Source organism: Corylus avellana, chromosome ca4 (genome assembly GCF_901000735.1).
Source record: "Corylus avellana chromosome ca4, CavTom2PMs-1.0".
NCBI classification, from domain to species: domain Eukaryota; kingdom Viridiplantae; phylum Streptophyta; class Magnoliopsida; order Fagales; family Betulaceae; genus Corylus; species Corylus avellana.
This window is the reverse complement of record NC_081544.1, coordinates 27,573,178-27,598,139: the sequence shown is the minus strand read 5'-3', so window position 1 is coordinate 27,598,139 and position 24,962 is coordinate 27,573,178. Positions and strand designations below refer to the sequence as shown.

The window sequence follows — 24,962 nt, the reverse complement described above, 5'->3', positions numbered from 1 at the left end:
TTAAAAAAAAAAAAAAAGCATGAGGGTAATTACGTAATTTCATATGTTTCCGTTCAATTTAACAAAAATTAGTAACGAAAGGTTTAAATTGAAAATTTTTGAAACATTAGGGGGATATATTGCCAATTTTTAAACTTTGGGGTCCAAATTAAAAAACCCTTGAAACTTCAGGGGGTAAAGTGAATTTTTCCTATATATGAGAGAATTTGATAGTAGGTGGGTCGAAAGTTCTTTTTTGATGGCTCATGAATAAGTACTTGAAATTTATTAGGGGAAAATCCATTTTACCCCCCTTGAAGTTTTAAGAGTTTTCAATTTGAACCTCAAAGTTTAAAAATTGACAATGTACCATCTTAATGTTTCAAAAATTTTCAATTTAAACATTCCGTTACTAATTTCCGTTAAATTGGACGGAAATTAAAAAAAAAAAAGCCTGAGGGTAATTACATAATTTCATAGATTTCAGTCCAATTTGACGGAAATTAGTAACAGAAGGTTTAAATTAAAAATTTTTGAAACATTAGAGGGGTACATTGCCAATTTTTAAACTTTAGGGTTCAAATTAAAAAACTCCTGAAACTTCAAGGGGGTAAAGTAGATTTTTCCCAATATATTATTTATGTGCCATTTGAGATGTTCACCCATGCATGAATCCATTCCCCAGGAACGTTTTTCCTCCTGAGTTCCTTTTGGAAATTTATGGGCTCGTGATATGGTTATCCCTTTATATTATCTTTGTTCACATGGAAGCTTAAGTTAGAATAAAAACGCAGATTTTCTAAATGTAGGACCTAGTCCTCCTCATGTTACCTCAAAAATAATGTGACTTTTAAAATCACCATTAAATTTGTGATATTATTACATTTTGATCTAATTGTAACGTTACACGAGAAGGACATAGGTCTTATATTTAGCATTACTCATTCTATTTACACGTTTTATGTTTTTAATTAGGTAGAATAAGTACACTACAACATGACCCTCCATTAATATATTATCAGATATTTTGTTTTGGGTTAGAATAGGGTTGAAAAAGAACCGAGTCATTCAAACTGAACCTTTGCCCTTCACTCCAAAGATATTCATCTATGCTTGCACCTTGCTTATTTTTTGTTCTTACGACAAGGACCTTAATTAATTTGTTTGTGCTTGCGAGTGCCACCTTATTGTGGCTCCGATACTACTTGTTAGGGAGATTGATACATTGTGAAATCTTCAGTGAGCCTATAATATATCATGTTGAAACACCACTCAACCCAATAACTAAAACCGATGGGTTTGAGCCCTACCATGTTATATTAACCATTCACATTTCTTACATATTTCCAATGTGAGACTCTATCCATTTTATACTCACACATGTATATTCAACAACAATTATACATGATTCATTAAAAATACAAGGTGGTAAAGTTAAAAATTAGTTAATCTAATTAACTTAAAATATTTTTTTTAACAATAGTTAAATAGCTAATGATTAGAGGAATTATGAAAAGAGCAATCCAACAAACACTACAAATTGTACAACATTCTTTTTACAAACTAACATGGCACTTACATGAACGCTGCCACATTAGCAACTTAAAAATTAAAATTTACAAGTTGTTGATGTAGTAGTTACCATGTAGGATGCTACATCAGTTTTGTAAAAAAAATGTTATAAAATTTGTAGTAGATCAGGGTTTTTTTTTTGACATGGCAAACAGTAACCCACTTTTTTTCACATCACTAATTATTGACGTGGCAAAAGTGTCATGCCAATAAAAAATTTATTGACGTGTTGAATGTGCCACGTACGTCACTATTTAGTGACGTGGCGAATTCCACACGTCAATAAATTACTATGTGTTAAAGATTGCCAAGTTGCTAAATTTAAATTCAATTTAATTTTTAAAAATTATATTTAAATAATATACATAGTGACATGGCAAAATATCACACATCAATAATTATTGACGTGTTAAAAGAGCACGTCAATATTTATTGACGTGCCATTTTGAAACGTCAATAATTATTGACGTGCCATTATTTCACACGTTAAAAATTAATAATAAAAATTATGTGTTTTAAAAAAATTTATTAGGTAACAAAATTTAATTAGTATATACCCTATATACGTGTATAATAATTATTTTAATTAATCATGATTATAAATTTGTAGTCTTCAATTTATTTTTTAAAAATTTATTAACGACAAATAACTATAAAATTAGAAAGCCTGAGTTTTAATTAGTATTAATATTCTAGAGTACTAATATACGTATATTCTAGAGTGTTAATATATATATATTCTAGAGTATCAAAAAATCAAGTGATTTAAGAGCCACTTTTTATTTATTTATTTATATTTTTGAAATTAAATTGGTAATTAGTAGCTAGCTAGGTTTTTAATTATGGTAATTACCATAATTAGAAACCTAGCTAATTATGGTAAGTATGCTTATAAGTATAATTATAACCTAGCTAATTAAAATTATAATTAGCTAGGTTATAAGTAAGGTGCTTCATTAATTATTATGCAATGCTTTCACAATACGAAAACGGCTCATTGACGGCTCATTGATAATTTTTACTATCAACCAATGAATATGATTTTTGTTTTTGTTTTTGTTTTTTTTGTTTTGATAAGAATTGTCGATTTCTCATTAGAAGATCAAAAAGCTAGTGCAATCTGCTCCAGCATTCAGCAATATAAAATCTCGAATACAATCAGGTGGCTCCACCCACATTTTATCTAGGGCATATGTCTTAGCATGAGTAGCTAAAAGATGTGCCACGTTATTACCATCATGCTTCACAAAAGAAATCTTCCAGTTATAAAGTGATTGGGCCTCCATTTTAAAATCTTCCACCACATGACCCACTCCGCCCCAATCCCTTTCCCCACAGTTCACAGCGTCCACGAAGGATTTCGCATCCCCTTCAAAATGAACTTGAAAAAAGCCCATGCATTTACATTGTTGTAAGGCCAGCACCGCAGCTGAAGCTTCCGCTGCTGGCGGAGACAGGCAGCCTAGCCGTGTCAGACATCGCGCCGCCAACATGGTCCCCTGGTGGTCACGAATTACCACCGCCAGCCCAGTTCTTCCATTCTTCTGATCTAACGACACGTCCCAATTGGCCTTTACCCAGCCCGGTGAAGGAGCTGTCCAACAACTCAAGTTCTGCATCGATCACAGTGGGGACCCCCGACATCTCCCTCCTTCCATGTGCAAATTGGAAATCATCAATAGCTCTTAGGGTTGTCTGTACTAAGCCTTGCGGAGAAGACATGCTTCCCCCAAAAACTACTTCGTTCCTTCTCAACCAGAGCCGACGTGCAAAACCCGCCACCTGCACCATATCTTTCGATGAGCATGTCTCAAATAGCCCCTCAATCACTTGCTTGAAGTCTGGCCCAGGAAAGTAGCACTTCTGAATAGCTGCACTCCCCATACTACACACGTCCATTGCAGCCGGACATTGCCAAAGAATGTGAAAGCAAGACTCTACTGCCAACCCGCACAGAGGACATGAAGGGTCATCAATAATATTTTTCTTACATAAATTCTCCTTTGTAGGGAGGATTTTTGTTTATTTATTTGGATTACAACACATACGTGCTTTAATAACTAAATATTTCTCAATTTTTTGTACAGCATCTAATTACCCAAATCCAGCCAGCTGGAGCAAAACTTGTCACTAGCTAGTAACACTCGTATGCATTAGCCATTAAATGTTTATAGACAATGATAAATATGTACATATTGTTTGTGGTTTGTACTATTTAATTTATTTTGAAAAAATTATTATTATTATAAACTAAAGAATTAAATGTTTTTTAGTATTAACAATCTAGAATATTAATAAATATATGTGTTCTCTTAGTCTTAAGTATATAGTATTTTAAAAAAAATAAGTGATCATATCATTTTTTTTTTCTCTTATATCAACACTAATTAGTCTGTAGGAAAATATTAATAATATTTTCAATTATTTTTATTGACGTATCACATATCAAAAAATTGTAACACGTCAATAATTTTTTGACGTGTCTGCAGGTGACCAGATCTAGCATTTTCTTTATGAAAAAGTATAAGTTAATTGACCAGTTCATAAATAAGCTTGACTTCTTTTGAAAAATAAATTTGGAGTGGTTTGGCTAACCAAATCGAAAGGAGGGGTGGTCGTGAACCACCTTTATCCCCAATTAATGGGGGTGGTTCACAGGCCACCCACCCACCTGTAGGGCCAGCCAGCCACCCTTATTCCCATAAGGGTGGCCCCTCACAGGCTACCCCCACTAGTGGCCGGGGGTGATGGGTGCCCCAGCCATCAAGGGGTTCTCTTTTTTTTTTCTTTTTTTTTTCTTTTTTTTTTTTTTTATAAATTTTTTTTAAGATATGTTTTTTTTTTTTTAATAAAAGTAAAAAATATATACATTTTTTAATGTGACGTGTCACTAGTAGACGTTGTACAATTGGCAAGAAATTCAACGGAAGGACCTATTTCAAATTCGTGAAAAACTTATGCAATTAAAACTAGAAAAAAAAAAAAAAAAACTTTGAGGTGTTATTTAAAATGACACTTTTAACTTAGGATTTATCTTAGAATTTTTTAAAAGAAAGTAAATAGCCTGAAATTCAGATGCCTATTACATCAAGGGTGTTATTTATTTTCAGACTCAAACTGGTTGAACATAGAATCATGCTCTGTTTCTTGCTTTGTTGTTTTCAACAAGTTGACCATCTTCATCCACTAAGATTAAAAATGTGAAAAAAAAAGAAAAGAAAAGTGAGAATTCTCGAACGGTAGTGGAAATCCTGAGGCAGGAAAGAGAGATGCTCATAGGACCAGATACTTGATAAAGCAACTTGAGGCCTGATTTGATCTAGACAACAAAAGTGGATCCTTATAAATGAGCATGGAGCTTTTTGCTATCTTATACTATCACAAGACAATTAGATATATATGGCTAATCCATGTTCTTATATGATTCTTGAAATAACTTGAAGAATACAACGAAAATAGCAAATTATGTAGCTTACAACATGACATTAAACAAGGAAATTACTTGTAGAATACAACGAAAATTACAAATTATGTAGCTTACAACATGACATTAAACAAATAATGATTCATGTTGATTGAGAAGCTATTAATGGTTGGGCATCTGATGAGGTTGAAGTTGTTGGTGGGGGAAGATCATCCCCTGGCTTGTACATTTCAGCTCGGGCATATTCAAACTCTTCATAGTTTTCTTGAAGGTTATGATCTTTTTGCTGCGACATTTGAATTGCCTCCAACTCCATTGCGACTTCCTTCATTGTAGGTCGTTTCTTCCCATTTAAGTTCAAGCACCTTATCGCAAGGTTCGCGACCGCAATGATATCTTCTTTCTTACCCTCTTTCAAAACTCGACTATCAATAATATCAAACAAATTATTCTGCTCCACCGATTGAATGAAATACACGGCTAAACTTCTGGGTTCTTGTGTTCTTGTTGAAGATATTGCTTTTTCACTAGTTAACAGCTCAGCAAGGACAACACCGAAACTATAAACATCGCTCTTTTCTGTAAACTGACTTGACTGAAAATATTCAGGGTCCAAGTATCCAAAAGTGCCATGCACTAGTGATGTGGTTAGGTGAGTTTGATCAACAGCGATTGATCTTGAAGTTCCAAAGTCAGCTACTTTAGCTCTATATTTATCATCTAAGAGTATGTTTGTAGACTTAATATCCCGATGGTAAATGGGCGTGGAAGCTGCTGAATGTAAGTAGAATAGAGCTCCTGCAACTTCTGTTGCAATTCGTAAGCGCATATCCCACGTTAGTGGAAACTCCTGAGTTTGGCCATTGACATATTGGGAAAGAGTTCCGTTAGGAACGTATTCATAAACTAGCATAGGAACTTCTGTCTCCAAACAACATCCAATTAGCTTAACCACATTTCTGTGGTTAAGCTGTGAAAGAATGACAACTTCATTGATGAATTCTTCGAGTTGTTTTCCTTCATCAAGTACCTTTGACTTTTTCACTGCAACAATTCTTCCTTCTGCCAACATGCCTTTGTAAACAGTGCCTTGTCCTCCATGGCCAAGTATTCTATTTTCATTAAAATTGTCAGTGGCCTTCTCCAACTCTTTTGAATTAATCAGCTTGATGTTCTCAACATTGGCTTCATGTGAAGATAATTGTTGTTGTAACAATAAACCACCATTTCGTTTGAAGAACTTGTTCTTCTGTTTAATCATCCTCCTATGCTTTACAACTTTGTATGACCACCATCCACCAACAAATAGAACCAATAGCCCAAGGCAGCCGCTAATACCTGCTTAACGCAATGTATTAAGAAAAGATTACTCGGTCATAGCCATAGTTTTCATTGAGAACGTTGACTAAAAATAGAGAGACGTCTCCTATTAATGCTAGAGATTACTCTGACAAAAAATATGCTAATTATATATTTTGACTATTGAACTATTCCAAAAGAAGAAGATGGTAAAAGTGGGCTGGTGAGGGAGGAAAAAAGATTAGGCAAGAAAAAGCATGAAGATTTAAAGGTTCGCATTAGAATCTTCTAATTGCAACTCTTAAAATTGTAACCTATTTTAAATGAATAGTCACGATTTTGTCAAGTCCTCTATTTTGAATAATAATAATAATAATAAAATACTTGTAGGAAATGATTTCTTAAGCCAATACCTAAAGACATTGAATGCACCGCCCCTTAATACTTTTTTAGGGTGGTCAGCCATCACAATTAGGTGTTCAAATCATCCCAATAAGCCTTGAAAGGCAACCAAACCAACTTCTCAAGGCTTATGGGGCCGGGGTGGTTGGCTCCTCATGAGTACTTTTGGTATGGCTTATGAGATTGGTTGATCATCCCTTGAAAGTTTTCAGCGTGGTCCAACCACTCCAAAAAGTATTTGGAAGTGGTCGACCACCCACTTTGAGTAGATAGTTGAAGAATCTAATTTTTGTCTTTGTTTTTTTTTTTTTTTTTTTTTTTTTTTTTAAGTCGCAAAATGATTGGCTTGGAAAAATCTTGAGTGCCCATTTAAACCATTTTAAGAATTGTAGGCTCTTGCAATTTTTAAGAATTTCTGGAAATTCTGATCCGGCCTAAAGGTTCCAATATATCTCCAAATCAATTATTATACTTGAAGCATCCCTCTAAGTTAGAATTGAGTGAATTTTAGGGAGAGCTAGCCCATTTTGAAGTTTTGACCCTTTCAATTTTTTCAAAAGACGTGCTTTAATTTATTTATTTATTTTTTTCCTTCTCAAAACATGTGTTTAAAAATTTTCTCCAAAAGCATAATGTTAATTCTCTTACAAGAAATTAGGAATGCTTTAATTTATTTATTTATTTTTTTCCTTCTCAAAACATGTGTTTAAAAATTTTCTCCAAAAGCATAATGTTAATTCTCCTACAAGAAATTAGGAATGCATATCCAAAGCAAGTGGGGCCAATTGAAACAATTAAGCAAGGCGAAAGAAAATCAATCAAAGTAAACATACCTATTATGATCGCTCGCTTGGAGTCGGGTACCAGACAATTGTAAGACCCATAAGTATTTTCACAGGTGAATCCATTATTGAGACAAGGGTTATTTAGGCATTCGTTAATATCTGACATGTAAGGAGATAACAAGCAGGTTAGTATCTAATATATCAACAGCAAAATTCAGAGTGATTATTAAATCACCAATGATTTAAAAAAAAAAATTAGAAAATATGAAATATATTCATTTAAATCAATATTATAATATTTATGTGGATATTTAGAAAGCATATAGCATTTCTCTTCAATAATAATTAAACTATCTTAAAAGTCTTCTATGGAGGTTTCGATTGAAAATAAACTATTGGGAAAAGCAAGATCGGGGGGTTTGTTAAACACCCAGCTACTTTCAGATACTATTCATCTCATTTTTTTTTCTTCAAAACATCAACATAAAAACATTCTTACTTTTTATATCACATAATTCACTTTTTATATTATATCATTTACTTTTTACTACTATTCAAATAAAAAATAATTATATATAAAAAAAAAAACTTTTCAACTTTTCAATACCACTTTAAATTTTTACTTTTCTTTTTCCAATAATTACTTTCATTTTTTTTTTTCACCAACTCATAAACAGTGTTTGGGCGTGGCATGATGTTTACCAAACAACGCCCTTGTTTTTAAAAGGGACTATATATCCACCCAAGGCAAGATCTTGTCTTTAATTGCTAGGCACTATCCGCCCAAGGCAAGATCGGTTAATATCTAGTTATTTTATCTACGACTTCATTTTCAATAAATTTTGTACTTATTTAAACACATACTTGATAAAAAACATAAAAACACAAAAATTAAGTATACAAAGCTTCCCTTTGTCAATTAAACTAAAATTCAAAATGATCTAGCTACCGAAATGAAATTTTATTATATCATAAAATTTATCAAAATTGTGTTTAATTATAGGTGTGGTCTGCTTAAGGCACATGCATGAACATGTAAAAACTAGACAAAAACTTAATTAAAGAGATAAATACACTAGACAAAAACTTTACCTTGACATCCTCCAAGAAGATAGGGATTTCCTTCAAAGCCTTGTTTGCAAGAACATGTAAAAATTGAGGTCCGATTAGTAGTAATACAAATAAAGTTTGAGGAGGCATTATTTACGGTGGATCCCGAGCCATCATTGGCTATTGGAAGTGAGTTGAATGATGTGTTAAAAATCCCCCATTCCAACACCAGAGGAACTTCCAACATAATGTCAGACGCATTTGAGAATGGGTAATCGGCCTTGAACCACTTTTCTTCTGCCAAGAATGCAGACTTGCATCCTTTGTTCATAGTGATGGCAACGTAAGTTTGAGGGTTGTCATTTACTTTGCCAATTGTTGCGCTGAAGGCATCGAGCTGTGGAGGAATTGTGGTTTCGCAGCAGTTGATGCCATTGCAAGTACTTGCGTCCATCAATCCACCCGTGTCACAAATTGACATGCACCCACCAATAACTGAAGCTAAACCACCTACGGACACCATTTTGGCAAGGTTGTCGCAGCCGATGGCCACGAATCTGTTCTCCGACTGGGAGAAGATGAAAGGGCTTTTTCCAAACTCCACAATATTTGTAGTGCTGCTCCTTGTATCATTTTCACAATCATAAAATGTCGGATAGTTGACGCGAACTGTACCTCCTAATGAAATGCTGAGCACCTCCAGGTTGAAGCTCCTCAAGAAAGGTTTGGGAGGGCTCCAAGAGTCGCTGCAATTTACTTCCAACCAGTCATCAACGAAGCAACCATCTCCTATTCCAAAAGGGTATGGGATGTTAACACCCCCACAGCTTGCTTCACATGAACCATTAATTGCTAAACTCGCAGCTGCTTGTACAAATATTGCATCAATTGAAAACAATAGCAAAATTATCTGAAATACCATTTGCAGTTGCACCACCATCTCTCTCTCTCTTTCTTTCTTTCTAGGATATTGATGAATGGGAGAGGTGAGGCAGCAATGCCCTAGCCCCCGCTTTTTATAATTAACGCCATGCAATATTATTGTCCTTTTCTAAAAGTCGCCAAGAAATTGTATGGAAGTTGCCAACAAGACTTTGACCAAGTCGTCTTAATTTGTGTGGACAAGTTTGTTGTTTGTGTGCATGAACCTAGCTGCAGCCATGACTGACCTTGCATAATTAAATTACTAGGAAAATGGTACCACCCTTAAAATTTGGTAACAATCAATTAGAAGGCCCCACTACGCTAACTTCTGACTTGTCTTCGATCTAGTGTTCCCCACATAGACTAGAGTGTGCAGTTTCATTTTTGAGTGATTTCAAGTGATTTTTTTCTCAAGTTTAGCCAAGTTGATGATCTACAGCATCCATCCAATTCCAAGATTGCATTATACGTACCAAGATGGAGCTGATTATGTCCCTCAACAGGTTATCGCAAAAAGCCTAAAGTGAAATGTTACTCTTTTATAAATTCCTAGTTCAGCATACGGCCATATTGCTGAAATAGGACTTTTTTCTTTTTGGTTGAAATCGGTGAACTAGGACTTAGAAAAAAGAGGATATAATACCTTGCTTAAATGAATTCATAATCATCAGTAGTGGTGGAAGTTCCAGTTCACAAGGAGGGTACTTGATGCAGCGTGACTTAGAGGGTTGCAGCGAAGAATATCAATAAAGCAGCGGATAACTAATTCTAGATCTTGAGTCTATCAATGACCTAAGAGTTTTTCTCAAAATATAAAGTCTATCTATGATTTCAAGGAAAAAATATGAAGAAATTAAAACTCACCTATAAGTAATTCTTATTCAACAAAATCAATAATAAACAACTGATAAATTAGAGGCTATAAGCATGTATTTATAGTCCCAAGACTCCTAGACCTAGTAAAATATGAAATAAAAACTCCTAAACCCTAATCCTAGTAAAACAAGGAAATAAAGACGGCTTAACTTAATTATAATGCGAAAAAATAACATAAGCAGCTCCGTATATGATCGATTGCAGGTACAGATACGTTCGATCGCAGGTACAGATGCGATCGATCGTAGGTACATATGCTATCGATTGCACAATTAGGGGTTTGGTGCGCAAGAGTCTGGAAGTGCACTCGATCGCACTCGTGGTGCGCTCGAGTGCACTACCAGGGGCTTCTCTTATCTGAGCTGCATCAGTACTTCTTTGCGAGGCGGAATTAGCAATTGGAGTTTGGGGGGCAAGACTAAAAATAAAAAAAACTTCTAGGCTAAAATTTTAATTTTTAAAAATTTTAAAGACAATTTTTAAAATTTTTAGGGAAAACATGGTGCCTTGAGGGGGCACCATGTAGTTCCGCCGCTGCTTCTTTCTCCTAACATGCTGCTGGTAAACAATTAGTTCCGTAAAAGAAACCAAACTATACTCATGGGTCACTAGTTGGTGGTTCAACCACTAATGTTGTCTGAAGACCTAGTGGCCCATAACTGAAGGGCCCAAAAAGGTTGACGGTCCACAACTAAGGGGTCGGGCAAACTTCAAATAGCTTACGGTCCACTCCAATCGAGTTTTAAGAAAAATTCTGTCTATATTTGTAAAAACTAAAAAATAAAAGTAAATAAACTTTTAAAATGAATCAAGTTGCTGGTGCCTTATGAAAATAAATAAATTCAGGATACATTCATTCCAAATGAATTTTAAATAAATTATTTTTTAAGAAGTACCCTTTATAATTATAGTGAAAAAATATTTCATTCAAATAAGTTTGGTTTAGTTTAGAAGCCTAAAAGTAACTGTGTACGTAATGATGTTTTATGAGAACATAAAATAACCTTTTACTTTTTATTTTCTAGCTTTTATATACGACTTCGATTTCTTGAAGAATGGTTTTCAGCCAATTAAACTACTTCTTAGGAATCACAAACATGATCCTTAAACTTTTACGTTTTAAGGAAAAACACGAGATCTTATTATTGTATTATTTATAGTTGACTTTTGTTTATGAGAGGAACATATATATTTGATTCCTTTTTCAGAAAAAAAAAAAAACCCAAATAAAAAAACGCAAGAACAGGACAAATGGTGCAATTAATTAATTAAGTGGGTGTTTAGTGACATATATTTATCACTGTTTACTAAATAAATCATTTTTGAATTTCAACTTTCTTCCTGATAGGGGTCGTTTGATCTAGAGGTGCAAAGGCGGATACGGTTAGCGGTTAGTGGCAATAACCGCTAACCGTAACCGCCTTAGCAGTTAGTAGACTTCACTAACCGCAACCCTAGCGGTTAGCGGTTAACCGCCGGTTAGCGGTTAGCGAAATAGATAATCGCCCGCTAACCGCTTTTTTAAAATTGGGCTTTTTTTAGGGCTTTTTGGGCTTTTTTTTACCCTCATTTTTTTTTCTTGTATTTTTAATATCTTCTTGGGCCCAATTGCTATAAAAATAGCCCATATTGAAAAATCAAAAATATTTGACCCAAAATTTACATTTACTTTTGTACTTTAAAAAAATTTCCTTAAATATTTAATCATAACCGATTAACTTTTTTTTTTTTTAAAAAAAAAAAAAAAAAAATTCAACACAACATACAAAAAAAAGTTCAGAATTCAGACAACTGTCACAACATATAAAAAAAGTTCAACAGAAAGCATATAAAATAAGTTCAAATAAAACATTAAATGATACAAATACATTTATACTTCAATTGTGATTATAAGTAACACATTGTTAAATCTAATGTTAATTACTTAATTTGATATTATATAATTATATAGTCTCATTAAATTATATCATATGATTCATATGATTAATTATTTAAATTCTTATCATATTTACTTATAATCTTTTTTCTTTGAATTGAACTTAATATCTAATGGTAAATGATAATGTTCAAACTCCTAAATCCTAAATTCCTAAAGTATCTAATAATGCTTTAATTAAATTGTAGACTTGTAGTTATAAGTAATATATTGTTTAATTCAATTGAATCAATTGTGATTATCATTGTACATGAATCATATGATTAACTTGTAGACTTATGACTTATGAGTTATATCATATTATATATGTATTATTTATTATTATATAATCATATGATTTAATGATCAAGTCATCATGTGATATAATCATATCAATTATAGTGATAATATATAAATTACTAAAATTATAATGATAATACATTAATACTTAAATTGTGTTTATAAGTAACACATTGGTTATTGTTTAATCCAATGTCAATTACTTAATTTGATATTATACGAATCATATCATCATTGTACATTAATAATATGATTCACTTGAAGTCTTGAATAAAGTATTTGAATTGTCATTAAATCATATGATTAAGTATTGATATTATACATTTATATTATTCATATACATATGTAGACTTATATAGACTTATAACATATATAGACTTATAAGTTTATAACATACATTGAAAATAAGTCTCTAGATATTTAATTGTTGTATTAGTATGAATTGGTATACTTATGAGTTATGTCATATGTATAATTTGTTATTATATAATCAAATGATTTAATGATCAATCTCATGTGATATAATCATATAAATTATAGTGATAATATATTAATACTCAAATTGTGATTTAATTATTTTTAAAAAAAATTGTGATTTAATGATCAAGTGATTATGTTATATGTATAAATATTTTTATAATTATAATTATAAAAATATATTATATAAAAAGGCGTTTAGCGGTTAGCGGTTACGGTTAGTAGACCCAATAACCGCTAACCGCTAGGCGGTTAGCGGTTAATGCGGTTAGGCGGTTAGCGGTTAATGCGGTTAGGCGGTTGGCGGTTATAGCGATTAGTGGTTAGCGGGCGGTTTTTAACCGCCCATCTTTGCACCCCTAGTTTGATCAAGGTTGAAGAGTCAATCTTGGGCAGATGGGTCGTTTAGGTCTCAACTCTCCAACCACCGGCCAAGAGGTATTGATGCGAACATAGAATCGTATTGTTTGATATTGATCAAGAACTCCCGGACAATTTCGGGCGAAGTCATTGGGATAACCTGAACACCTGCCAGACGGAGACAAGCAATTTCCGTGTTGAGTTCTTTCATAAGGCCATGTATCCACTGGAATGCTGGCTTGTAAAGATATAAAGAGGAACTGATTTTTTGTTGCCATTAATTTTCCAACTGCACGTAGCGGAAATTCTGAGGCAGGAAAGAGAGCTGCTTAATGCTCATACGACTAGATACTTAGTAAATTAAGTAGCTTGAGGTCTGATTTGATCTAGACAACAAAAATGGATCCTTAAGAAACCAACATGGATCTTTTCGCTATTTTATACTATCGTAAGACAATTGGATATATATTTTTAATCTATGTTTTTGAATGATTATTGAATTACTTGCAGAATAAAAAAAAAAAAAAATCTGTAGCGTACAACATGATAGTAAACAAATACTAATTCAAACTTATTGAGAAAATAATAATGGTCGGTCGTCTGCGGATGAGGTTGGCACTGTTGATGTGGGAACAACATCCCACAAGTCGTTTATTTCAGCTTGAACATATTGAAGCTCTTCATAGTTTTGTTGAAGGTTAGGAACTTTTTGCAACATTTGAACTGCCTCCAACTCCATTGCGACTTCTTTCATCGTAGGCCTTTTCTTCCCATTTAAGTTCAAGCACCTTTTCGCAAGGTTTGCGACCGTGATGATATCTTCTTTTTTACCTTCATTCAAAACTCGACTATCAATAATATCAAACAGATTGTTCTCCTCCATAGATTGAATGAAATATGTAGCTAAACTTCTAGATTCTTGTGTCCTTGTTGAAGAGATCGCCTTTTCGCCAGTTAATAGCTCAGCAAGGACAACACCAAAACTATAAACATCACTCTTTTCTGTAAACTGGCTTGACTGGAAATACTCAGGGTCTAAGTATCCAAAAGTGCCATGCACTAGTGTGGTTAAGTGAGTTTGATCAACAGCGATGGTTCTTGAAGTCCCAAAGTCGGCCACTTTAGCTCTGTATTTATCATCTAAGAGTATGTTTGTAGACTTAATGTCTCGGTGGTAAATGGGGGTGGAAGCTGCTGAGTGTAAATAGAAGAGAGCTCCTGCAATTTCTGTTGCAATTCGTAAGCGCATATCCCATGTTAGTGGAATCTCCTCAACTTGGCCATTGACATATTGGAAAAGAGTTCCGTTAGGAACATACTCATAAACTAGTAGAGGAACTTCCGTCTCCAAACAACAACCAATTAGCTTAACCACATTTCTGTGGTTAATTTGTGAAAGAACGACAACTTCATTAATGAATTCTTCGAGTTTTGCTTCATCAATTACTCTGGACTTTTTCACAGCAACGATTCTTCCGTCCGCTAGCATACCTTTGTAAACAGTGCCTTGTCCTCCTTGGCCAAGTATTCTATTCATATTGAAACGGTCAGTGGCCTTCTCCAAATCTTTCGAATTAAACAATCTGATGTTCTCAACATTTGCTTCATGTGAAGATAATTGTTGCTGTAACAATAAACCACCATTTCGTTTGAAAAACATGTTCTTTTGTTTGATCATCTTCCTTTTCTTTACAACTTTATAGGACCACCATCCACCAACAAGTAGAACGAATAATCCAAGGCTGCTGCTAGTACCTGCTTAACGCAATGTACGTAATAGGAAAAGATTACTAACGCAAGTTCATACAGGCCAGGCTCAAAACACATTCTTGTTCAGGTGGTTTCTGGCTCACTTTTCCAAAAGAAGAATAAAAATGGGAAGCCTTAATTAAACACTTAGATGTGAGAAAACATACCAAGTGTGATCGCTCCGACCTGAGGCTTGGGGGGGTCAACTACTTGACAACTGAAAGACCCGTAGGTATTTTCACAATATCGAGTACTAGTACTCCCGGCAGATCCATTAAAGGAATTACAACGGTTTGGTATGCGATCGCATTCGTTAATATCTGACATGTAATTAAGGAGATAAGCACGATTAGTGTCTAAAAAATCAAAAGCAAAATTCAAAGTGATTATTAAATCACCAAATATTTTAAAGAATTAAAAAAAAAAAAAAGAACTGTAATCATTTAAATTAATATTATAATATTTTTTGGGTTTAAATTCTTACTCAACAAACAAAGTCGGACAATATCATTAATTATCCAAAAACTCAAATTGATTAAAAAAATAATAATAATATATAACTTGTGCATCAACGTGTGCGCGCAGGGACATATATATAATTAGCGGGAGCAAAACTTAAAACAAAAAACAAAAAAAATTTAGAGACCATTTTAAATTTGAACATCCACTATATATAGACATATGCTTGTGTGATATTAGTCATGATCACGTGAGGCTCAAGTGAGAAAAAAAGAAAAAAAAAAAAGAAAAAAGAAAAGTTGATTCCCTTCGCTTAAATTGAAAGTTCAAGAGAGGTAACAACTCGATCAAGAGGCTACAAGCCTACAAATGTAAAACCCAAACCAAAAAAGAATAAATTCATAAACTTCTATAATTAAATCGATCACTTGATAAAATACCCAGATAATTCTGTGCATGAATGATTACTTCAATTACGTTATTCCAATAGTTCATTTTCTATTGAATATTCCGTTTAATACTCCTATTTTGTGGGTGATTAGTTCAATTACTTTATCTAATTGCCCATTATCTATGGAAACTTCCATTGCCGAGATTTGAGAAGTCTTCAATAGAAGTTTTAATAGAAAATGGACTATTTGAATAATAATTAAACTATCTTTAAAGTCTTCAATGGAGGTTTCGATTGAAAATAAACTATTTAAAAAAAAGTAAATATCTAGATATTTTATCTACTTCATTTTCAATAAATGTTGTACTTATCTGAAATAAAAAACACTTGTAAGATACCTGATAAAACATAAAATAGGAAAGAACCAAAAAAGAAAAATTAGGTACAAAGCTTTCATTTGTTAAACTAAATTTCAGAATAATATACCAAAAAGAGAAAGGTTTGTTTTTCATATTTTATTTATTTATTTATTGTATCTTTATATAAGATTTGAGCAACTCCAACATTAAATATGTGAAACTACGTGCAAATCCCACATATTCAAAGATATATTTATATAAATAATCAGGAAAAGTCACAAGCTACAGATTTATATTAAAAAAAAAAAAATGATAGATTTATATATATATATAAAGAACAAAAAATGAGTAAGGCACGAAAGTGTATGCGGTGACGTTGTTGTGACGCATGTGTTCTACAAGTCATGTTAATTCATAGAACTATATATTTAACACATAAACAAAAGAGAGAAGAAGAATCAAAGAGATAAATAGAGTGCTGTAAAAACTTTACCTTGACATCCTCCAAGAAGATAGGGATTTCCTTCAAAGCCGTTGTTGCAAGAACATGTAAAAGTTGTGTTCCGGCCGCTCACCGAAGACTCGGTACAATTATAGGTAATTTTTGCGAATGAGGCATCTTTGGTTGTCGGAAGCGAGTTGAAAGATGTATCAAAAATCCCCCATTCCAACACCACAGGAACGTACGACATAATATTGGAGGATGTATTTATTGAACCACGTTTCTGGAACCACCCTTCTTCTACCAAGAATGCAGAGTTGCATCCTTGGGTATTATTTGACGTTGGATCAATACTTGTCTCAAACGCATCGAGATATGAAGGAATTGTGGTTTGGCAGCAGTTGTTAGTGCCATAGCAACTACTACCATTTATCACTTTATAACCCGAATCACAATTTGACATGCACCCAATAAATGAACCATCCGAGGACTTGATTGAGGCAGAGTTATTGCAACCCATGGCAATGAATTGGTTTTCGGACTGGGAGAAGATGAAAGGGCTTTTTGCTAAAACCTCATTTTGTTTTTTGTTTGAACCATTTGTTGTACAAATAGAAAATGTCGGATAATTGACGCGAACTGTACTGCTTCGTAAATAAATGCCTACTCCAAACGAAATATTCAGCACCTCCAAGTTGGGGCTCCTCAAAACAGGTTTGGGAGAGCCCGAAGAGTCATTATTGCAAACTACTTCAAACCAGTGATCAAGGTAGCAAGAAGGTCCTATTCCAAAAGGATATGGAATGCTAACATTCCCACAGCTTGCTTGGCATGAACTGCTAATTGATTGTCCAGATATTGCATCAAATATTGAACACAACAGCCAAAGGATCTGAAATACCATTTGCAGTTGCACCACCATCTGATCTCTCTCTCTTTCTTTCTCTCTTTCTAGGATATTGATGAATTGGCGTGTGATGAATGAAGCAGCAAAGCCCAAGCTCCCGGCCGCTTTTTATAGCGCCATGCATATATTATTATCGTCCTTTTCTAAAAGTCACCAAGAAATTGTATGGAAGTTGCCAACGAGACCAATTCAAAAAAATAAAAATAAAGTTGCCAACAAGACTTATTCCAATAAATAAATAAAGATTTATGTGGGCTAGTTTGTTGTTTCTGTGCATGAACCTAGCTCGCTAGCAGCCATGATTGACCTCCCAAAATTAAATTACCAGGAAAATGAATATCCCATATGGATGGTCCATTTAGGTTCAAGTTTGGTGAGGAAAAAATGAGTTTAATAATTAGTATAGAAAAGTAAAAAAGTAGTATTGAAAAATGAAAAATTTTTGTTTTGTAATGATTTTTTTTATTTGAATAGTAGTAAAAAATAAATGATGTGATATAAAAAGTGAATTATGTAATATAAAAGTGAAAATGTTTAGATGTTGATTTTTTTGGAGAATGAAATGAATAGAATAGGGGAATGTTAGTGTTGTTTAACAAACAAGGCCTAGAAAGCCGTCTCACGCATGAGGATACCACCCTTAAAATTTCGTAACAATCAATGAGAAGGCCCCACGCTAACTTCTGACTTGACTTGTCTTCTGTTAACAAAGATCAAACAGCCAAGTTGATGATCTCGGCCATTCATCCAATTTTAGGCTATGTGGAGTATGGTTTGTATTCGACTTGGTTCGAATTTGGAAGCGCTAACAAAATTTTTTTGACCCGTTTTAATGTTTTGACTCAGTTAAGATTGTATTTAAACTCACATATGGCTTTAGGATTTTGTACGGATGTAATTGACGCATGGTGTAGTATTGTTTCTCAAAAAATAATGAAACTTCGTTGAAATTCTATATACATAACTTTTAATGGTAAACAACGTAAATCTTTATGTTTATAATTATTTGTTTTTGCATTCTTCTTATTTTTCGTATGCATCTGACTGATTTTGAAAAATATGATAGATTTCGTAATAAATTATGTCAAGACAGATGATTATATTGCAAAAAGCCTAAAAGTCATTACATTGACTTTTGGTCACGAAACTGTCTATCTCCGCGTCTTCGCAAAAATCCTATTGAAAAAAAAGGATTATTTTTTATGACATACATGATATAGACAATAATAACCCTTTTACGACCACAATTTCCTCGCTATTGCCACTTGATGGTCATAGCCAAAAATCACCTCATGATCAGCTAGAAGTCGCTAATAGCTCCCATCTTAGGGATGACCATAATGTTTTGATGAATAAATAGCTTTCATATCAGTGTTGGGAAGATAAATGATTTGAAAATTTTTACCAATAATACATTAAAATATATAATTGAACACCACTCTAGCTTAAAAGCTTAAGTTAATGAGTTTGTGTTGACTTAAGTATATTAAGTACTCTTTTATTTTATACTTTTTCAATGTAGGACTCAAAACTCACAAGCACATTCACAACAATCTCCCCCTCACTTGTTACATAGAACACTCTTGGATAATATTGACAACATTTACGGTCACAAATAATTAATTAATTTTAAAAAAAGAATATAAATTTCTAATTAGTAAACAAAATATTAGTAAATATTTACAATATATATTTAACTGTAATTTATATTTACAATATTGGCATTTCACAATATTTCATTGTAACAATTACAATGTACTCCTACAGAATATGTTTAATTATATAGTAAAATAAAATAAAGAAATAGAACAATATCTTATTAACGAAAAATATTTAGAACCAGAGGCTAGATTCTTGATTACGTACTCTCCATGTTGTTGCTCCTTGAACCTCCTGATGATCAAGACCCCTCCAATAGCAACATTAAGAAAGGCGTACTCTTGCGGTGTTGCAAAATTTTGGGTTACCAATGTGAATGGTGGAAATTAAGGTTTATAGGTTGCATGTCTACAATTGCACCCTCCGGAATGTTTGACGAATATTCATCGTTGATTGATTCTACATTGACAAATGCGCACTCTCTTGATGCTGTAGCAGGCAGAGTTTCTAAGTCCTTCTTCAGAACTTTGACCAAGTCATAAGGACTCAGAAAAAGTCTTTTAACACTATTCCTTTTTACATCAACTTCAATATTCTTATTTTTAATAATACATCAATTATTTTTTAAATAAATAAAAAATCACTACAATATATATATAATTTTTTTCTTTTTTTTATACAAAATATTTATTTTTCTTACATTAATCAAATCTGCTACAATTTCAGTCATAATAACCTAATCTTTTATTTTGTTCTTTGTTTGCTTTCATCATCTTTTTCAAACTGATCTAGAAATGAATGATAAGGACTTTGGACAAGTCCCAAAACATGCCTAATAATCTACATTTGTTTCCCAAAAAATTTATAAAATATTCAGGCGGCTTGAAGCTTGCTTAGAAAATAAAGCATATGGTGGGCAAGCATTGTTACTTTTCTGACTCAAACTGGTTGACCATAAAATCGGGCTCTGCTTCTTGTTTTGTTGTTTTCAATAAAAAATGCGAAAGACGAATTGATTTTTATATTGCAAGATGATACAACCCTAACTTTTTTGTCCAAAATATATAAGTTCAACTTTTGTTTTTTATTTTTTATTTTTTATTTTTTATTTTATTTATTATTATTTTTTTTAAAAAAAAAAATGTCTGAAGCAACTCTATTCATTTTTTTGTCCTTATTTTATTTGGTATTTTTTAAAAAATAAAAATGATATTTTACTTCATAAAAATGGTCATTTTTTTTTAATAAAAAAATGTCATTATTATGAAAAAAAATACCACTTTTATTTTTTAAAAAATACAAAGCAAAAGTTTTGAACTGAGTATGTTAAGTAACAGTTAAATTTTAGCATTTTATTATATATATATATGTCTTTATGAATTGGATTCCCCTTCCTATATTTAGAAATATTTCCTTTAAAAAAATCACAAAATAAGAACTAATCCCTAAATTTAAAATAGACTTCATATTAATTAAAGTGTTTCCTTAATGTATTGAGAAAAACAATATATAGGGCAAAATCTAATGTAATGACGACTGTAAAATCTTAATGTAGAAAATCTTATACGCATTTAATATTTTAATTATAAAATAAAAAAATTTATAAAATAAATAATCCTTACTAAAGTGACCTACCCCAACTCCCTTAATTAGGGGGGGCCTGGGATGGTCAGTTTCTTCCCATGGGCAAATTGCACCTAAGGCCAAATCTTAAATAATAATATGTAATAAAATAAATAAATAAGCCTTGCTTGGCCTTTGGGTGGGCTTCACCACCCTGCTGGCCATGGGTATTGGGTGGCCAAGCCACCCCAAACATAATTTTTTTTATTTCTTTTATTTTTTTAAGATGAAGTCCCCCCGGGGTGGCTGGACCACCCTTGGCTAGACCATGGGGCCCCCCAAAATTTCATACATGGTACTAAACCACCCCTTAATATTTTATAATTTTGTTTTATTTTATTTTTATTTAAATCTAAAATAATATTTTATTATTATTTTTGGTTAGTGGACATGTGTCCTATTTGTGGTTTTATGATTTCTTCTTCCATAAATTGGATATTCTTTAGTCCAAAATGAACTGGAGAGGATCTGATTCCCATCAACCTAGCATGTAGGCCTGGAATTGAGATCCCCTCCAATTGAGGAGAAATTGAAAATTCTCCAATTGTTAATCGTATTTCTTCATTTTAAATTCAATAGTCTATAAAATGCCAACTGCTTTTGTCTAACTAAGGTATTAAATACTGACTTTTGTTTTACCGAGGTTTAAATGATTTTATAGACCATTGAATTTAAAATGAAAGGTTACAATTAACAAGTGAAGAATTTCTAATTTCTCCCAAATTGGAGGGGATCCTGATCCGTAGCCTACCCCTACATCAAAAAATAAAGCAACAAAAAATATTAACCTTTAAAATTTCTTACAAAACTAACCTTTAAAAGTGCACGTGTGCCTTAGCATGTGTGAATAATGTTTTTTTTTTTTTTAAATAAAAAATAAAAAGTAATAGCTCAAAAAACTCATATTACTCTTAAAAATTAGTTTATAAAAAATTTATGTCATCTACTAAAAGTCAAGAATCGGGTTAGCTTGCCAAACACAATTGGGGCCTTGCCCACGAAGTTGTATCTTTATTCTTTAACCTTTTAAGTGAAAAGAGTGTTACGTACACATATTCGTAAATATTTATTTATACGTGTAAAACACTTTTTGCAATAATATACGTGTAAAACACTTTTTGACATTTCAGTAAAAATCATTATTGAAATTATGTTTTTGTTAAGTTACTTTAAGGTTAGATGGTTGGTTGGGTCTTTGGGTTTATCTGAAATTATTTTATTAGTAATTGGATATAAAATAATTTATAACATTTTGTCTTGTTCAAGTCTGTAGGTTTTTGCTTTGGTAGCTTGTAGTTGGTCCTGAACCCTCTTGGGTTTATAGTCTCGATCTCCTTAAAAAAAAAAAAAACACAAAAAACACAAAAAATGCCAAAATCCATAGTCAAACGAGAATAAAATAATGAAAAATACGTGTCAAAGCAGCAAACTAAAAACAATATATATATATTTTAGGAATAAAAGAATTGAAATCAAAGGAGAAAGTCAAGACGCCACCTTTCTGAGTTCAATCTTTAGTGATTAATTGAAGCTCTAAGAGTTAAATATAAAGGAAATTGAAACTATGAAGCTTGTTGTCCAAGCAACAGGGTTATATTAATTGATCATTAGAGAATGACCAAACTGTGAGTTAAACTGGTACGTACGGCATTGCTCCTTCAAACATGAGTCATGAGGTGAAGCTTCATGGGACATGGCCTAGTCCATTCATTTACAGAGTCATATGGGCTCTGAAACAAAAGGGCATTCCATATGAATACATAGAAGAAGATCTTTTCAACAAAAGTCTTGTGCTTCTTCAACACAATCCAGTCCACAAGAAGATCCCTGTGCTTGTTCACAGCGGAAAACCAATTTGTGAGTCCATGGTTATCGTCGAATATATCGAAGAGATGTGGCCACACAACCCCTTGCTGCCCACTGATCCTTATGAGAGAGCCATTGCTCGCTTTTGGGTTAAGTTTGCTGAAGATAAGGTACATGCTTGCTTCCCCTTTTGCCACTTGTTCTTCTGATTTTAGTTGCTTCATCTTTTCCTCAGTAAATAGCTTGGTGGTCGTTTTTATTATTTATTGTTGTTATTATTATTAATCGTGAAGTATTCGATCATGCATAACCTAAGCAAAAGCCTGTGGTTGGACAAGTACTAGGGTGCAGTTCCACTCTTGTAATGAAAAATTTTAAACTTAATTAGTATTGATTAAGTATCTTGAGTCTCACTCATGCTTTGATGGGACTTGATCAAATTATAATTCAGTCGGACTTGAGAAAGTGTCTGCGGTTTCCGCCATCTAAGTCTCTCTTGTGCTTCTCATAATGGGCAGGTACTATACTATGATCACGCCCACATAAAATAACCCGCTTGCCTTGAAGTAAAAAAAAAAAATAATAATAAAAAAACAAAAAATATCTGAGTTTATTGATTTGATAACATGCAGTGTCTCTGATTTCGTTAGGGTCCTGGAATGTGGGTAGTCTACCGAACTAGTGGCGAATAGCAAAAGAAGGCCATCAAAGACACCCTGGAGATGCTGAGAGCCATGGAGGCAGATGGGCTCGGCCGGGACAAGAAATTTTTTGGTGGGGACAATATTGGGATAGTGGACATTGCCTTTGGACAGATTGCTCAATGGTTGGGAGTCATTGAAGAAGTTGTCGGGGTGAAGATGCTTAAGGCTCACAAGTTCCCTCGCTTGCATGCATGGATCAAGAACTTTAAGGAAGTGCCTGTAATCAAAGAGCACCTTCCTGATCGTGATCGATGAAATGTTGGTCTTTTTTAAGCGTAGAAGGGAAATGTTGCTGCCATCTTCACAAGATTAGTCTCTAATCAACTTATGAGTTTTTGAATCTCCATGTTTTTTTTTTTTTTCTTTTCTTTTTAATTTTCAATGTCGTGGCTGCTTTTGAGTGAGAGAATAAAATGTAGTTCCTAGTGTTATTAATTTTTGCTACGATTGAGATAATAAGAAAAATAATGAGGATTAGATTATATCCTTATCATAAATGAGGATTAGATTATCTTAAGTTAAGAGATTCGATTAGGATTGGTTACATTTAAATTATCATACTCAAACACCCACCCACACTCTGTTTCCATTACGTAGGGCACGTGTGAAAAGTTCTTTTGAGCGTGTAAGCCACTAGAATCTTTTCGCAGTATGGTGGAATGGGATTTCTACCCATCGACCAAAGTGATTACAGGTTTGAACTCAAATTTAATGCTAACTCAGCCTGAATTTATTAGTATCATTATTAGCCTGAATTTATTAGTATCATTAATCATCTATGGAAAATGTTTTTGCTCTTGTAAAAATGGTATTCTATTGTCATGTTCTGTTGTAGTATATATTCATTTATTTTGTTCTTTGATTGCTTTCGTTCTCTTCTTCATTTTACTCATTTGATCTAGACCAACAAAGAAAAAAAAAAAAAAAAAAACAAAGGATCCTAATTATAAAACGAACATGGGGCTTTCGGCTATCTTCTACTATAATAAGACAACCAAATATATATGGTTAATCCATGTTCTTGAATGATTCTTGAAAGTACTTGTAGGAATACAAAGAAAACAATAAATTATGTAGCATACAACATGACATTATACAAATATTAATTATGACTATAATAATGGTTGGGCGTCTATGGAGGCGGTTGACACAATTGATGTGGGAGCAGCATCCCATAGCTCGTACACTTCAGCTCCAACATATTCAAGCTCTTCATAGTTTTGTTGAAGGTTAGCACCCTTTTGCAACATTTGAACTGCTTGTAACTCTATTGTGACTTCTCTCATTGTTGGTCGTTTCTTCCCATTTAAGTTCAAGCACCTTTTAGCAAGGTTCGCGACCGCAATTATCTCTTCTTTCTTACCTTCCTTCAAAACTCGACTATCAATAATATCAAACAAACTGTTCTCCTCCACCGATTGAATGAAATATGTGGCTAAACTTCTGGGTTCTTGTGTCTTTGTTGAAGATATTGCTTTTTCACCAGTTAAGAGCTCAGCAAGGACAACACCAAAACTATAAACATCACTCTTTTCTGTAAATTGGCTTGATTGGAAATAC

The 24,962-nt window shown here is 33.0% G+C and overlaps 3 protein-coding genes and 2 pseudogenes across 3 annotated transcripts in view; 1 reads left to right on the top strand and 4 right to left on the bottom strand.

The window, feature by feature from the left end:
- The window catches only part of LOC132178347 (phenylalanine N-monooxygenase-like), a 9,757-nt pseudogene extending 6,307 nt beyond the window's left edge, over positions 1 to 3,450 (bottom strand).
- A 1,655-nt stretch (positions 3,451 to 5,105) lies between these two features.
- On the bottom strand, positions 5,106 to 9,451 carry LOC132178346 (wall-associated receptor kinase-like 10). The gene is made up of 3 exons (XM_059590791.1): positions 8,554 to 9,451; positions 7,510 to 7,620; positions 5,106 to 6,316 (listed from the first exon to the last, which is right to left on the bottom strand). Exons 1-3 carry the CDS (start codon positions 9,449 to 9,451, stop codon positions 5,118 to 5,120), a joined length of 2,208 nt encoding a protein of 735 aa, XP_059446774.1. The 3' UTR covers positions 5,106 to 5,117.
- Positions 9,452 to 13,934: 4,483 nt separating this feature from the next.
- On the bottom strand, positions 13,935 to 17,667 carry LOC132178345 (wall-associated receptor kinase-like 10). The gene is made up of 3 exons (XM_059590790.1): positions 16,815 to 17,667; positions 15,280 to 15,468; positions 13,935 to 15,118 (listed from the first exon to the last, which is right to left on the bottom strand). The coding sequence occupies exons 1-3, from the start codon at positions 17,665 to 17,667 to the stop codon at positions 13,935 to 13,937; spliced, it is 2,226 nt and encodes a 741-aa protein (XP_059446773.1).
- A 4,889-nt stretch (positions 17,668 to 22,556) lies between these two features.
- Positions 22,557 to 23,715, top strand: LOC132177293 (glutathione transferase GST 23-like; annotated as a pseudogene).
- A 698-nt stretch (positions 23,716 to 24,413) lies between these two features.
- LOC132178344 (putative wall-associated receptor kinase-like 11) overlaps positions 24,414 to 24,962 on the bottom strand; it is a 15,175-nt gene continuing 14,626 nt past the window's right edge. The window contains exon 3 of the mRNA XM_059590788.1: positions 24,414 to 24,765. Within this exon, the coding sequence (XP_059446771.1) occupies positions 24,515 to 24,765 (251 nt within the window). The 3' untranslated portion in view covers positions 24,414 to 24,514. The remainder of the gene's footprint in view (positions 24,766 to 24,962) is intronic.

Bases quoted from the DNA above. Each gene is read 5' to 3' on its own strand.
- LOC132178346 (XM_059590791.1), bottom strand. From the start codon at position 9,451: ATGGTGGTGCAACTGCAAATGGTATTTCAGATAATTTTGCTATTGTTT. The intron at 7,621-8,553 runs GTAAAGTTTTTG...CTTACATGTCAG, and splicing joins TCTTCTTGGAGGATGTCAAG to ATATTAACGAATGCCTAAAT. The intron at 6,317-7,509 runs GTATGTTTACTT...CATTGCGTTAAG, and splicing joins CAAGCGAGCGATCATAATAG to CAGGTATTAGCGGCTGCCTT.
- LOC132178345 (XM_059590790.1), bottom strand. From the start codon at position 17,667: ATGGTATTTCAGATCCTTTGGCTGTTGTGTTCAATATTTGATGCAATA. The intron at 15,469-16,814 runs GTAAAGTTTTTA...TTGATTTTTTAG, and splicing joins TCTTCTTGGAGGATGTCAAG to ACACTAATCGTGCTTATCTC. The intron at 15,119-15,279 runs GTATGTTTTCTC...TGCGTTAAGCAG, and splicing joins GGTCGGAGCGATCACACTTG to GTACTAGCAGCAGCCTTGGA.